Genomic DNA, 15,809 nt, shown 5'->3' with positions numbered 1-15,809 from the left:
AGTTTATTAGCTTATTTTACGTAAGCTGTATAAAAAATAGGTTTTTAATTGAGATTAGAATTGTTTTTAAAATAGACTAATATTGATAGAATAGTGTTGTATGCCAATCGCTTCCGTCTTAAAAGGCATATACACCACCTTTATACAGTATTCCTGTGAAAGCATAAAACTTATAGCCTTATAACTTTCTACAAGCGTACAACAATTACTCAGCTCTATTGTTCTTTATTATTGAACGTGATATCTTTTGTCAACAACTATGCATGTAGGGGTTTCCATTAAAATTAATTTAAATTTCATTATTAGAGTATCGAAAGATGTGAACTATTTCCCGTTTTTCCAAACCGCTAAGTTTATAAGCATTACGCAAGCATTTCCTAGACACTGCTCCTTATCTTCTGCATTATACTTATGTGTGTATGTAGTTGCAAAACACACAAAAAATGTGCCTTCAATGATTTTCGCTACCTTCACAGAACCTGTGAGTTGATAGACAAACATATACGTGTACTTACATACATACTTACATGAAATTTATAAGGCATTTTATTATCGGAGAAATTGCGACGTTATTGTTGTTCGTCAAATGCACCGACGGTTGACCGACGAATAGATGGCAACCAAGCAGAATGTGGCAGTTAATTTTACAATTCTTATTTACATTCATCGTAAATTGGGCATTTATAAAAAACAAAAAACAAAAAAAAAACAGCCGACAAGTGGAAATGCAATGGGCAGAAGAGAGAGAAGCGAAGAGCAAAAGATTCTGTTGCAATACTCCCGGGGCTGCTTATGTAAACAAAAGCAAATTGCTGAAGTATGTTTATTAAAAATATTTGTGAGTGTCCATATATTTGTGCATAAGTACCTTATATACAAACATTTATATTTGCAAGTTCATTCATACATACACACATAAGTCGATTGCGCTGTAATTGTAAGTATTTCTACGCGTGCTCTTGAATTATTATTATTTTCGCAAAGTGGAAAGATACAATTTACTTAGGCTGTTTAGATAAGATAAACTGAAAAAGGCGACAGCGGCGCTGATAGCGCTGGTACTATTGCCGTCGGACAGTCATTGTGGCATAACTTATGGAAAATGATTAATTAAGAAACATCTTTCAGCGGCATTTTGCCTGTTTTAAAACAAGCTCACTTCATGTTTAACATTATATAATAATTTAGATATGCGCACTGAGACCCAAGGGGAAATATCAATATCAATTAGTAATTAATGTAGAGACAGAAAAGACAGATCTTAGGGAACGTATTCGTATACATAAGTCCGGTTATGATTATGGAGGAATATTTACTTTCTATATTAAAATATACTGCACAAAAGAAAAGTTCCCAACAGTAACACTAAATTCTGCACATGCAATTAACATATTCCAATTCTTTAAAATCATCTAACTTTACCAAATTTATTATTATAATAATAACCATTTCGGTATATTCTTTTTTACCAGAACTCATACGGCCGCCCGGATGAGGTTATCGCCGCTGAAACTTTAGCCAACCACATTCGCTGCAACAATTCGTTTGTGCAGGCAGTATTCCAAGCACAATTCCGTTCGTCTCTCACATGCCCACGCTGTAAAAAGCAGTCAAACACATTCGATCCGTTCCATTGCATTTCGGTGCAGCTGCCGCAATTGATGCAGCAGACGATCTTTGTAACCGTCGTGTATTTGAAACGGGACCCGCGTCAAGTGAAGATCGGTATTAGTGTGCCTACAGGTTCACCAATTGTCGCTTTACGCGAACAATTGCAGGCTGACACTGGCATACAGGGCAAACATATGGTATTAGTTGACATCAGCAAAGAGGGTTTTACGCGCGTTTTCTACGACTCACAACCGGTGGCAACGCTAAGTGGCATCGAAACAATCTACTGCATTGAAGTTCCCGAAGCAAAGATTGCGTCATTAACAGGTACAACAACACCGGCTAAAGTGGACACCGAAAAGTGTGACACGAGTCGGAGCAGCAATCCCAATTCCAATCAAAGTACAGAGAAAAATGCTGCAACAACGGAGGTCATTAAAAATAATTCGACAGGCAGCACTGCCAATGCAACCACGAATGGTGCTAAGAACACCACGAACTCTTCGTCTACTGCCAACACCACTAATGAACTACTCTTGTTAGTGGCGAATGTGCATAAGCGCAAAACGGATATTGAAAATAAAAAGACACCTAACGGCGATAGCTCACAGACACATTCCGTGGAACGTTTCGGTATGCCATTCAGCTTGCTAACAACCCGAGATTGTTCTTATGTTGATTTACAAAAGCGACTATTACGCGAAATGACGCCATTACTGAAACCGGAGGTTTTCTCGAGTGCAAAACCGATCAGTGATATGTTTCAGATGCGTCTACAAGATCCGTCCGCAGATCCAGACACATATTTACATAATGTGGAACATCCATTGCTAACGGAGATGATCGACTTGGCATTATCCGTGCTTTCAGCTGAAGCTGGACCACCGCATATAAAACTTTTATTAGAGTGGACTGAGCCAGACGAATACTTTGTGGATCTGAGTGATACAGTGGTCGAAGATGAGAGTGTGGCTCGTTTGGTCGATGTTGGAAAGCTGAAAGCGACTAATGACACGCCCGTACTTACTTTAGAGCAATGCCTGGAGCACTATACCAAAGCGGAAACCTTAAGCGCCGAAGATGCTTGGCGCTGCCCACACTGTCAGCAATATTTACCGGTGGTGAAGACACTTGGTCTGTGGTCACTACCCGACATTTTGGTCGTGCATTTCAAGCGATTCCGACAACATCACGAAAAGGGTGCCAATGCAGCCAAACTCACCACTATGGTGAAATTCCCCTTGAATGCATTCGATATGTCTCCGCATTTGGTGCGTGGTGTGGAAGAAGAGAATGGCCCGCGTACAAGTCTTAGTGCTGCAGCTGCCATGGATAATGGACCACTCTCTCGATCAAATCCATGGAAAAAGTCTCGACCAGGAGATTCGCGTTCCTCAACACTTAGTTCGCGCGATAACAGAGAAACCCGTTATGATTTGTACGCAGTATGCTATCATCAGGGCGACACTCTTGAAACGGGTCACTATACAGCCGCGTGCAAAAATCCATATGACAGGCAGTGGTATAAATTTGATGATCAGCGAGTCTCTAAAGTACCCGACACGTCAATCGAGGAGGAGATTATTAATAATGAGGCTTATATGTTATTTTATCAGCGTCGTGTCGGAGATGCAGCTGAATGCTCCGGCTCTAGTTCGAATTCGGGTGATCATTGGGTTTCCCGAATTGCACCACCACCCAATATGACAGTTGTGGAAAAGATAAGTGCTGCGGAGGAAAAAGTTATCGAAGAAGATATATCTGAAGATAAAAAGAACATCGAAGAAATCGCGACCACAGCCATAATAGAGCCATTACCAGAAAAACCCGAAGAAAAACCAATTGATATACCTAAATTAAAGAAAGCTGGAAATGAAAACGAAATCGTTGCTGAAGGTAATACAATTTGTATAAAATTTACGCTTCTTTTCTAATACACTTTATTTACAGTGAAAATAGAGACATGCCCAATGGTTGTGAACAATGAAAATATTTCTGTCGATATCGAAACTCTCGAATTTGCTGATTCAGAATCAGTTGCGCTTGACGAAGATATACCTGTTATAGGCACAAATGAAGTCAGCGTTTTGAAGACATCTAGTATACTAACACCAAATAAAACAGTAGAAACGGTGAACAACAGTGTTGGCGAAAATCAGATCTTTGCCATGGACGAAGACTGCCAAATTGAAGAAAGTTCGTCACAGGCAACAGTAGAACCCTCAACGAATAATACAACTACGCAGATCAAGTCACAAAAATCGCCGTTAACGCTACCGAAAACAACGACTGTGGCAGATGTAAAGGCGGAGCCAGTAGTTTCTTCCATAGCGTCAAATTCGCCAATTGAAATCACAACTACAAAAGTATTAACTAATGGCTACACTAAAGAGGACTCTAAATCGCCCAAACAAAAGTTGAATATTACGCCACCGGTTGTAAATGGTAAACCAAAGAGTCCGGCAACAACTGTCATAGCGACAAAACCAATTGCTGCCGCTATTAATGGCAATCGCGTTAGGAATTCCTCAACATCTTCCTCCAGTTCTTCCTTGTCGTCTCATTCATCGCCACACTCGTTGGCCGTGTCCATACATGGCGCATCGACGCTACAAAATAAGTTCAACGGCTTCACCACAACATCAGCCACTGCGAGCAGCAACTACAAAGAGGTATTGCTCTCGAGCAGTCTGAAGAGTAACAGTAGCAGTATTATTAGCGCTGCAGTGGCAGCGCACACAGCCCACGAATTCCACTTAACACGCCATCAGCCATGGAACGGCAGTCGTTCGAGTGTCTCCGCGCTGGAGAGCGGAACACAAACAAACAATCATCAACACATGCACGGGCTCAATTTACGGCACTCGTTCTCAACGAGCTCTAATTGCAAATTGCGCGAATGCAGTGAGACGCTTTCGTCGATGTTGCGCAATTCGAGCAATACTTGCAGCAAAGATACGCTGATATTTATCGATCAGCAGAATCATCATCATCACCACCACAGTTTAATCGAAGATGACGACGATACGTTCATGGGCAGTCGATCGCTTTGGGTATGTACGCTTTTATTCGTTGTCGAAATGAATTTGAATTGAAAATATTCATTTGCTTTACTTATAGATTTCACCGGTAACGCCACACAAACTAATAACGGTATCGCCCAAAAACTAAGCTGTCGCTCGTTCGCTGCAAGTAACCTACTTTGAGTGGGATATTTGACGGTGTATGCCAAAAGGGTATATGCCATTGAATGCACTTAAATCGCAAGTGTAAGATTTAAGCGAGTTTACAATTACTTTACAGTTAAGCATATAGTGACCAAATTTATATAAATTATTTACATTGTATATATGCATTTGATATGTACAATACGTATGCATGTGGGCTTTAGCTGACATTTAGTTATGTACAAACGAATGTCGCGTATGTATCGACGCCTGAAAAGCGCGCTTAGAGGCAAACAAATGCGAAATGCAAAAAATGAATTAGCAATAGAAAATTTATAAAACATTATTGTTGCGTACCAGTGTAGTGAGTAGGTTGAAAGAAAGTGCAGAGTTATGAAATTAATATAATAAATACTCGTATACGACGTTGATTCCGAGCTGAGAAGCGTTGCAATTGCAAGCAGTTGGCTTATTGATTGTTGTTACAGTTTACACAAATTAAACGATAAATGCAAGGAGCTGTGCAGCAGTAATGCCAGTTCGCTGTATACTCGTATAAATTAAACTTAAGTGGTGAACAAGTAGCTGACATATGGCTTTGCCGAAGCGTGTTAGATTGAATTTGAAAATGAAAATGCAAATGAAACATGATATGTGTGTATAATAACGCGTGAACATGTTAATTATTAGAAGAGTGTAACAATATATTATTTAGTGCTGTAAGCAAAATTTTATAAAATATGTTTATATTAATTATAATAATTATGTAAAGCCGGGTACAAGACTATTGAAACAATAGCATTACGATACAGTTCATAGATTCATAGATATAGAAATGGTTGCTTAGTCTTCTGATTTAGCGAACGGAACGACCGCTATTAGAAAATGAAATGCCTTTTCTCTCCGACGATTTTCAGTGTTATCGCAGTGACTCACAGCGTCATAACCAAAGCATTTGAAATGCTGCTATACATATATACATGTGTGTATATTTGCGATTACAACCTCCCAACTATACTTATAGATAAGCTCAATTATAACTGATTATATTTTGAACATCTTAAACTCAAAGTCACACGTGTGATTTCTGATATTTCGTCAACTCTTCATATACCTACAATTGAACTATTTCGTTTTAAACTGAAGATAAGTAAAAAAAAAAACAATCGTATACCTTTATGTAACAAGTATATATTATTTGGCAGTCAAACTCTGCTATCATAATTACCAAATATTTTTAACTTTTATTTGTTTAATAAGTCTACAATTTCAAGTAGCCTCATTTATTTTTGTTATGGATTTTACACAAAATGACGCAATAAATGCAATACAACTGTATGTACGAACGAAACGAAGTAATATGTAGCTATTACATAGCATTATATATACCAATACATATATATATATATATCTATGTATACGTAACTTAGCACCTTGCAATAAGCTAAAAACCAAATGTAAACACTTCAGCGTAGATTTTAAATTAAAATCAAATATATATACATATATATATATATAAATGAAGCATATAAGTATATATTAACATAAAAGAATATTAAAGACTTTGACTAAACTTTGTTTATAAAATGAGAAAAGTAATAATTAAACATTAATGTATTCATATAACTTTATTTATCAGAAATGCAATTAAAGTAAACGTTGTTAAAAATGATGAAATCTATTTAAGGTGAGATGAATTGGAAATAAAAGTGAAAATACAAGCCAAATTTTGAAAACTGTTTTTCGTATACCGTTAATAGATGACAATTACCTACTTATCACACCTTTTCCAATTTTAAGTATAAACACGTTTCAGCAAAGTGAAGTAAGTATAGGAGGCGTTGAGTAGGGACTGGAAAAGCTCCAAAGTAATAGGCTGAGTATTGCCAACCATTATCTGAAAATGCAAACAATTCCATAATACGCTCATGTGTGTAGTGAAAGAAAGTGCAATTCTACCGCTGGTGGCTTTTGAGCGCGCAAGATCATCAAGAGAATATACTTTTGCACTGGTATCGGAAAGGTGAACCATTCTGTGTCGTAGGCCGCAGCAGCGATTGCAAGATTCTGCGCATATAAAAAGTTAACAATATAAAATAAAAATGTCAACAAATGCCATAGAGCAAATACCTGCTCGCGCAGTTCGTTCGCATACCAATACAGTGACAGTATCTGTGCAAATATCATGGCAATGTAGGCGCAAACTATAATCGCCTGCGCTGAGGAGTCGACCTAGAAAGCAAATTGATAAAATATTTCCGACCACATAAGCCACTTACAATGATTAGCAGGAATAGGAGAGCACACAACAGTGTGCCGAAGGCGAGGAATTCCAAGAGGAAGATATAAGTCGTCAATGAGTTTACGCGTGCGATGTAACTGCAGGAGAATACATACATATATTTAAAGCACTTGTTTAGAAAATACACTGAATTACTCTATAATGCACAGTTGATAGCGTATGCACTCTCTAACATGCTTGCGAATGAGCGGTTCATCGTGCCTCACGCGGTGCAACGTCTTCAGCCGAAACTGTAAGGCCTTGCACATCACAATGCCGAACATGATACAACCGACGATCAAACTTGTGTAGGGAATGTACATGCAACAGCCCATGGGCGTAATTATCATTTGATAGAAATACCAGAACTCGTAGAATGGACTTTTGTATTCGTCCACGCCCGGAATCATGCTGCCGAAGGGCAAAACTTTACACAAACACAACAAAAAGAGAATTTGTGAGTTAATTGCATGTTTATATAATACTCTCACATTCCTAAAAAGGGGGGATCTTACCTCTTTCGTTGACAAAGAACGGATAGAAACCAAAACCAAAGCAAGTGAGCAGCCCCAGAAAGAGATTGCCTTGTGCCATGTATTTTCCGGTCTTGTTGACTTCTGCCAGCAGGTCTTGTATATAAAAATCCTTTGATTGCTAATGAAATTGTGAGAAAACAGTAAAAAATAAATACCCGAGCAATACAGGTTTTTAAAAAATTTTAATAACAGACATGAACCCATTCGCTTGAGTAAAAAAATAAAATATTTTTTCTGTACCCAAGCGAGTACAATGGGACCGAATGGGTTAAAATCCGATTAGCGGTCCCAACTTCTTCAGAGATCAAAACAGATACTTTCATTTTCATCCATACCTTTTTAATCATAATAATCGTGTTTAGCAATTCCGTTATATCAATAAAAAATAACGAATTCAAACCAATTACCCACACTCACCTTCAAGTCAAAGTTAAACTTCTCCAAATCGCTCAGCAACTTTTCGTACTTTTCGCGATCGTACAGCAAAAGGTAAGCCCGAAGTATGGTGTTGAACCATAAAACCAACATGTAAGAATTCCTTATTATGGAGACGATGCCTTCACTGGTGCGGAACATATAGTAGAGCTGTGTGAAAACCAAAAACGTCGTCATCGACAGACAAACATAACGTCGCCAGGTGTGCTCATAGATCAGTGACCAGAAACGTAAGATTCGCACACTCATATGGATCAGTTGAAGATCATCGAACATGTTGCTCACTTTGCTCTCTTCTTAGTTTAGGTAAGTGCTTAAAGTAGACTTACTAGGAACTAGCTTTATTCTAATCGGCTATTTGTTTTTATACGAAAATATGTAACGGTTGTTTGACCTTCAAGGTATAATTTGACTTCAAACAAATTGGTGGAAATTATCATTAATAAGATGGGCGTACTTCAATTAAATGATATGGCGATTTTCATGCAACACTGCGAGAAATGTTCTTAAGTTTTTTTTTTAATTTACGGGCTGCATAACCCCATGTTCGTTGATCTCATAATCGCACTAAGAATACTCGTACTGTAATTTGACCTATTCATCTTACTTTCACTCTTACTTTTTTTAGCGATCTAATAGTTACTATAAAATATATATTTTATATATGGAATACCAAGTATCCCTTGAAAGCCAACGATTTTTCTCATTGTTTTGAATTGGCAAAGCAAAATTGTGCCTTAGGTAAGAGAATATTTTTAGGTATGTGCATTTGCAAGAACAGAATACGTAATAGTGAAAAATTCAAAGTCATGCAATTTAATTCAGCAAATACCAATAGTACCCAATTCAAACAGGACTCACGCGTCAATACCCCCGTGACAGTCATTGTTTCAAAGCACCCATGACCTTGAAGTCAAACATAGAATACTCAACAGGTGCTTCTTTATAGTAACCTATAACGGGAATTACAAAATTCACATTTGGAGAGACCATTTGTAATATTTTTTTATTATGTAAAATTTTCAGCTGGATTCATTGCCTGTAGCAGCCGCTAAGGTTAGATGTATTTTTCTGAGATTAAAAGCTCACACTTCGTTGCTTGTTCCTATTTCCCAAAATAAAGAGAACCTTAAAGGGCCGTCGTTTTACAAGCATAGATGAAATCGTTCAAAGAGCTCAAGAATATCCCCAAAATCCAGTTTGAGTAGTTTTTCGAGGAGTGGAAGAAGCGTTGGCATAAGTGCATAATATCGAATGAGGACTATTTTGTAGGGGACAACATTAAGGTAGACGAGTAAGTAAATATTTTTTCAAAAAACGAAAATTTCCGTTATGTTTTCGTACGACGCATAGGCAATGATTAATATAAGAATATAAGGCGTTCGAAAGTATATATATAAGACGGGTTTTGGGACATATGTTCCAAAAGGCTATAGACTACCCAAATCTGATAGTGATCAGCTGGTGATAGGAGAAGAAATGTAGGCTTCCTTTATTTTAGTTAAAAAGTAGAAAAAACATAAGGTTCCGTTTAAAATTATAATTTGGCGACAAACTTTTAAACAACACTGTCTGTAGAACGAAAACTTAGTGGCTCCGCATTGAGACATATTTACATACATACATAAATATTCCAATAGCGTTTGTAGGCATTTAGTTAATGTGTACTCGTACGCAGCACCAACGAAGAAAGTGCAAAGAAATGCAAGAATTTCTCTTCAAAGCCAAAAGAAGTGAGCGCAAGCGAAGAAAACTCCAGCAGATCAACTTGAAGCGGCCTGAAACACGCCATGGCATTGGCATTGCCGAAGAGACATTGGAAGCCAGCACAACACAACAGTGGCTGATGAGATGGAATTCCATGGCCTCGACAAACGGTTTCTTATTGTGTTGTGCTGTGCGCCACATCCAGAGGTTCAATGTTTAGGTCGCTCATATGAATAATTCAGTTGAGTGGCAGCTTTTGACGGAACTTGTTCTACTTTCTGCAATAAAAACGGAATTGTAAACGCTCAAGTGATTTCAGAAATTCAAGGAAAAGTGTTGAACAAACAACTACAAGAGAGGTGCAACTGAGTTCAAGTAAAATAAATAAGTAAATACATTAAAAAAAAAACAGAATTGGAAAAGTTTTTGAAGTGCACATAACGGAGAATACGGAAATTTCGTGTGATGGATTATCGTTTACTGCTGGTAGGTTACTAAATTAATACACATTTATGACAGGTGAAAAGTATTTTTTTATATTTTTTGTTGTTTTTGGGCGCTTAGAAGTGCAGTAACTTGAATTGGAGCTTCCACTTGTCATGCAGATTTGCTTGCAGGTGTTTGTATGTGTGTGTGTGTGTGTAATTGAGATTTCCCTAACATGTTCTGGTTGTTTGTCCCGTTTTCCCGTAATTTAGCATAGCAACAACAATGCAATAAATGTGCAAGATAATTAACTTTGCACTCTTTCTGCCTTTTCTACTTTCATGCGAGCAGAATTTCTTGGCTGAAGTTCGTTGCTCAACTCTTTTGTTCTAAGACTCTACCAAATCTAAGCAACCTCGAGTACTAGAGACAAGAAAATTGCTTATGAGGCTCATATGTTCAGCTTCGACACTTGCTGCAGACGTGCATTTTGCTGTGAGTTCTTCTTCTTCGCGTGTTTTCTTTACCATATTTCCATAGCGGTATGAATGGCAAGTTCCGCTAGTCTTTGCCAAGCGTTAAATTTTGCATATTCAATAATTACTAAGGTATTAAAATGATAAATAGCTTAGAACTCTTGGCACAACTGAGAAAGAAGCGAGCTTAAACGCGCTTGAAAATTCAAAATGCAAATAGTAAAAAGCGAGTCAGATTCCCGTTATTTAGAAATGTACTCGTACGTATTTAGAACGATTCTTCACACATTGTTGCGTACGCACCGCTCATCTTAGTTATGTTTGACTCTGCTTTACCGATACGCTAATATACATATTTAAGGCACTCAGCATGCCTGTGTATGTTTGTTTGTGTCGTTTAGTGGCACTGCTACACATACTCATACATGCCCGAGATATGTACATATGTATGTATGTATGAAACAGAAATATTCGTAAGATTTTGTATGAGCGCCACGTCTTTTTTGTCGTTGCTAAAAAGTCGGTCACGACATGCCGTTGCTTTCTTTTTGCGTATCTCCGACACCTTGGCAGCCGCGCACAGCGCTTCAACGGCATTGAAAAGTAAACAAATTAATTACGAAATAAACAGTGGCTGTCATTCATTCATTATGGACATTTTGGCAAGCGGTTAACCGTAAGCACACAAACATATATACATAACTAAAAGCTTGTATTTAGCTAAGAACAGTTCACTAACTAAACCATGAAATTCATAACAGCGCTTCTCACCAGCTCCCGCTGTAACTCGTGCACTCGGGTGATTTATTTTCAAAACTTTCATTAATTTTTTTATATTTTTTTTTTAATGAAATTTATTCGAATACCATCTATTCTTCAACCCGTGTGTGTGTTCGACGCTCTTGTAGCATTTACATTTCCATGTTAGTTCAGCGCCAGCATGCGGATGAATGTTGAGAAACAAGCAACAATAACAAAACGTTGATGTATCAAGGTGCTAGTCACCGTGCTTTGCTTCAGCATGCCGCACCGTAGAATCAGCGTGTTGACGTCTGACCCAATTCCGCTGTTTTGGTATGCAAACCGAGAGCAGCATAGTTCGCTTAATGCCGTTGAATCGCCCTGCCGCTCCACTCCATGCGGCTCCCTGTGCACTCCAATGACACAAATGGTGGTTGTGGCGCACGCATTCAAAGAATTAAAAGAAATTTAATTTTGATTTCCAAAAATCCCGTCATCTTCAACGCAACAACAACAATAACAGTAAAACTAACTGTGTTGTTAGGAAATGAAAGGGAAGAAATCAGCTACAGTGTCTATGTAATTATGTGTAGCGTGAAGAAAGTAAAACAAATCAACTTGTAATCACTTGCTGGCCCATGCACTTGAAAGGTCAAAGCGGCTACTGTTTCTACACAGTAAAGTAGAGTTGTAAAGGGGAAGAGAGTTGGCGTACAAGTGGTAGTCGTTGAAACACTCGAGGGTCACTTTTGATTTCACTTACCCATTGAAAAATGTGAGAAAATCTCTAATGGATTCTCGGTAATAAGCTAAAGTGAAATGAAAGTTTTCTTTTTGTATGTTTGTATGTTTGTAGTCAAAAGTGCATTCCTTAAAAAAGCAGTTCAGCTGAAAAGTATTTGTATTATGAAAAAATAGTTTTTGTTAATAATTGAATAACTTGTAGTTATTATTAAGATTGAATTGAATTTCTGTGAAATTTGTTTTCTGTGAAAATTATTTAAATCTCATGACCATCTCAAATTTCATCCAAACTATGTTTGTCTATAATTTTATTATTTTTTATAATAATTAATTATTATATCACTTCGTTTATGCGATTTTGTAAATAATTAATTATCAGCATTTTCCATTAATCATGTACGGTTCACAGCTTTAATTAGATGTAAACAAATCGGCTGTCAATGAAAGAAAAAGTTCATTTGAGTTAATGAATCTGCTGAAAACTGTAAATATCAAAAAGGCGGGCGGGATGTGAAAGTAAAAATTTCTAAAATAAATAAAAAATAAAAATATACATTTTTGTTGCATTTATTTCTGTTTACTACGAATACAGTGAGATCACAAAACTGTACAACAATAATAAAAATAACAAAATGAATATATAAATAAATAAATAAGGAAAGACGTACGTAGTTCCTTCTTCAAAGTGAAGCAAAAAAGTGCAAGTAAAAATAATATAAATTTCTTGTTGCAACAAAAATGTAATTTCTATGCATTATTAGTCACATTTTAACTTTTTCACTTTGATCAAAAGTCACCAACATAATTGGCAATAACATACAACATAACAGTAGTGCTGTGAACTTCAGCAACTAAACAACAGTTAATGTGAAATGAAATTATATACAAACAAACACACACACATACATATGTATGTATGTAATCAGCCATAAATGTCATTTATCTCATAAAATAAACCGCCAACAATTAATTTTTGGCGAAAGTTAGTGTTTGTGTTTATTTTCGTTCGACAGACGCGACGACAATATCATGAGAAAAAAAAAACCAAAAAAGTTCCATTGCAAAGCAGTAGCGAGTATTCCAGTCTTCACGAAACTGAACTCTTTAGATGACTTCAAACACTTTCATTGTCATTGTTGCTGTGTTTTTCCTTTTTATTTTATTTTTTTTTCATTTTAATTTTTTTGTTTATTTTTTGTTACTTTCAACCTGACTACTGTTTTTGTTCTGCTCGAAAGAGAGTGGTCTTAAGTGTAAGTGGAGTTGGAAGTAAAAGCGCATACCTTCATTAATGAAACCATTCATACATACTCCTACAAGCAATTATACTGATATATATATATATAGAGTGGAACTTCCATAACTCGAACTTTTGAATTGGCAATAGCCTTTAGAAATCAAATTTCATACAAATTTCCTTCCATATCTTTAACTCGAAGTTATCCTTAACTCGAACTCTTGAATTGGCAATAGAAGTCAAATTTCATAGAAATTTCCGTGTCCATAAAACTTTTTGTGAAGTAAATAACTAGAACTGTGTATAAATCTATATTTTAAAGCTTTTTGGAAAATTTTATTTTTTAATGAACAATTCTACAACTCGAAGTCTCTCTAACTCGAAGTTTTTTTGTGGATTATGGTGATTCGAGTTAGAGAAGTGTCCACTGTATTCACAAACATTTCACTTGTAGTTCAAAAGTAATTTTATTCCACTCAAGACCGTGAGCAATGTACCGAATAGTCGAATTTGGTCTTTCTATCTCAATATTATAATCGCTCGAACTTTTAAATTACATTAAAAAAAAAATATAGTAAATACATGTGTGTTTATATCAAAAATAGCTTAAGTCCAATTAATAAAAGCAAATTTATTTATTTTTGTAGAAGAATATTTGGATTTGTTGGAAATCTTCTCACTATAGCTATTAGAATTATCGTTCGATAACTGTTAAAATCATGCTTATACTTAATAGTTCTCAAATAATACACTTAAACTCGAGTTTAACTCTAATACAAACACTACACTGAATAATAAGATCGCTTATATTCTTTTACTTTGCAGAAAATTTTCTGCATCTCGCTAATCGCCGTTGACACTTCAGCGCAAACACCAAACGACTATGGCGAGGAACCGCCCGAGGGATACTATGCCTTTGTTGAATCGCCGAATTCTGTACCGCCAAAAGTGCGTCCACCGCCCTACACGCACGTCAGTGTGGACTGCAAGAATGTAGGTGGCAATAAAAAGGCAGCTGTTTCGGTTAACAACATTTGCGGTGATCTCAACAAAGGACAAATTCCACAAAATCCAATGAGACAGAATGTACTCGGCGAACCGTATCCATTGTAAGTTTTTATTGCTTTATATAGGCTGTAATATTGAAAATAAAATATCATTGTAATTGCAGTGAATTGATACGTAATCAGACGCTGAAGTTTTTATCAAAAACGCTGCCGGTGCTTAAGGCCGACGACACTTTGCCCAAGGTGACGCAAATTATACGCGACGAACCAGTCGATCCGGTGGAGAACAACAATATCGATCGTCATTATAATGCCCGTGCGAAACGCGCCACGCCCCCGCAGCCACAAAGCCAACCACGAAATGAGGGTCACGAATTCAGTTATTTCGATCCAGCTTTGGACGAAGAACAGCGTGCAAACAGTCGTGCAGCCGAGGAACGAAAACCACGCAAGTTTTGCGATGGCGGTGGAGTGTAAGTAAATCCCGAAATTAGTTGAATAACCTTAATAATGGTATTCACTTGCAGATTTTGTACTTTATACCGCGCCATCCAAGGCGATACCTCGGCCGCACCACAAGCAACAGCAGAACGTCGTGAAGAAATTGGTCCCATACGTTATGAGGGTCCACCCACACCCTGTCCGGCCAAGGTTGAGTACGCTACACCGGTGTTTGCGAAAAACTATCAGGGCTTCTGGCGTTACGTGGTGCAAATACCGTACGAGGGCTATTTCACGCAAACCGTCGAAGTAACACGCTGCATACAAGCACGCTGCCATTACTTGGACGGCGGTTGTCTGTCCTCACCGCGTTGGGTGAGCCTACTGGTCGCTGAAATTTTCTACCCGAATGCAGAGGAGGCTGTGCCGACGACTTCAACGACCACGCAAGCACCATCCGTACAAGACTTCCAGGCTTACCAGCAATATCTGCAGAAACGAGCTGGTGTAGCCACCGCCTCCGATGGCACCAGTCCTAGCAGCGCCAATGTGCCCGAATACAATCAACATTGTGACGGTCACGATGAAATCGGTTGCTTCCAAGTGCGTCTGTACTACGATTGGTTCCTGATTCCCGGTTCCTGTAAGTGCTGGCGTCCCGACTACTTTGCCAAGTATGTGCGCAGAAAGTCTGTAGCAGATTTGTAAATCTCTCAGCAGAGACGCTATACTTATAGTGGCAAAATACTTACACGTATACGTTATCTGTTTGGAAAAAAGAAATTCTCAAAATATCTCCAATTAGACTTACTTGTGCTTCCTGCCTTCTAATTTAATTTGTAAGCAAAAATGCGGACCGTTGCATTTAACACTTAGTTTAATATTTAAAGCGATTGGTGAAGCTTTCATTCTAAAATTCCTTTCCATAACTATCTAGTTTACAAACTACAAAGTTTATATTTTCCAGATACTAGGAATTTTCAGAATTTTATCTTCGCAG

The 15,809-nt window shown here is 37.5% G+C and overlaps 3 protein-coding genes across 5 annotated transcripts in view; 2 read left to right on the top strand and 1 right to left on the bottom strand.

Annotated features, from left to right (window-relative positions):
- The window catches only part of LOC105221214 (ubiquitin carboxyl-terminal hydrolase 31), a 27,955-nt gene extending 17,809 nt beyond the window's left edge, over nt 1-10,146 (top strand). For all 3 annotated transcript variants that reach the window (XM_029037686.2, XM_011197999.3, XM_011197998.3), the window contains 3 exons: nt 1,473-3,507; nt 3,562-4,664; nt 4,732-10,146. In XM_029037686.2, the coding sequence (XP_028893519.2) occupies nt 1,473-3,507; nt 3,562-4,664; nt 4,732-4,782 (3,189 nt within the window). In that variant the 3' untranslated portion in view covers nt 4,783-10,146. The remainder of the gene's footprint in view (nt 1-1,472; nt 3,508-3,561; nt 4,665-4,731) is intronic.
- On the bottom strand, nt 6,574-8,526 carry LOC105221215 (odorant receptor 49b). The gene is made up of 7 exons (XM_029037687.2): nt 8,013-8,526; nt 7,575-7,713; nt 7,216-7,486; nt 7,058-7,157; nt 6,909-7,010; nt 6,738-6,845; nt 6,574-6,675 (listed from the first exon to the last, which is right to left on the bottom strand). The coding sequence occupies exons 1-7, from the start codon at nt 8,304-8,306 to the stop codon at nt 6,574-6,576; spliced, it is 1,116 nt and encodes a 371-aa protein (XP_028893520.1). The 5' UTR covers nt 8,307-8,526.
- Nucleotides 10,083-15,809, top strand: LOC105221216 (uncharacterized). Its single transcript, XM_011198001.2, has 4 exons — nt 10,083-10,223; nt 14,187-14,470; nt 14,533-14,841; nt 14,896-15,809. Exons 1-4 carry the CDS (start codon nt 10,203-10,205, stop codon nt 15,515-15,517), a joined length of 1,236 nt encoding a protein of 411 aa, XP_011196303.2. The 5' UTR covers nt 10,083-10,202; the 3' UTR covers nt 15,518-15,809.

The sequence above is a fragment of the Zeugodacus cucurbitae genome, chromosome 6 (assembly GCF_028554725.1).
Source record: "Zeugodacus cucurbitae isolate PBARC_wt_2022May chromosome 6, idZeuCucr1.2, whole genome shotgun sequence".
In the NCBI taxonomy this organism is placed as follows: Eukaryota; Metazoa; Arthropoda; class Insecta; order Diptera; family Tephritidae; genus Zeugodacus; species Zeugodacus cucurbitae.
Note: the sequence above shows the minus strand (reverse complement) of the source record. Positions and strands in the feature narration are given on the sequence as shown.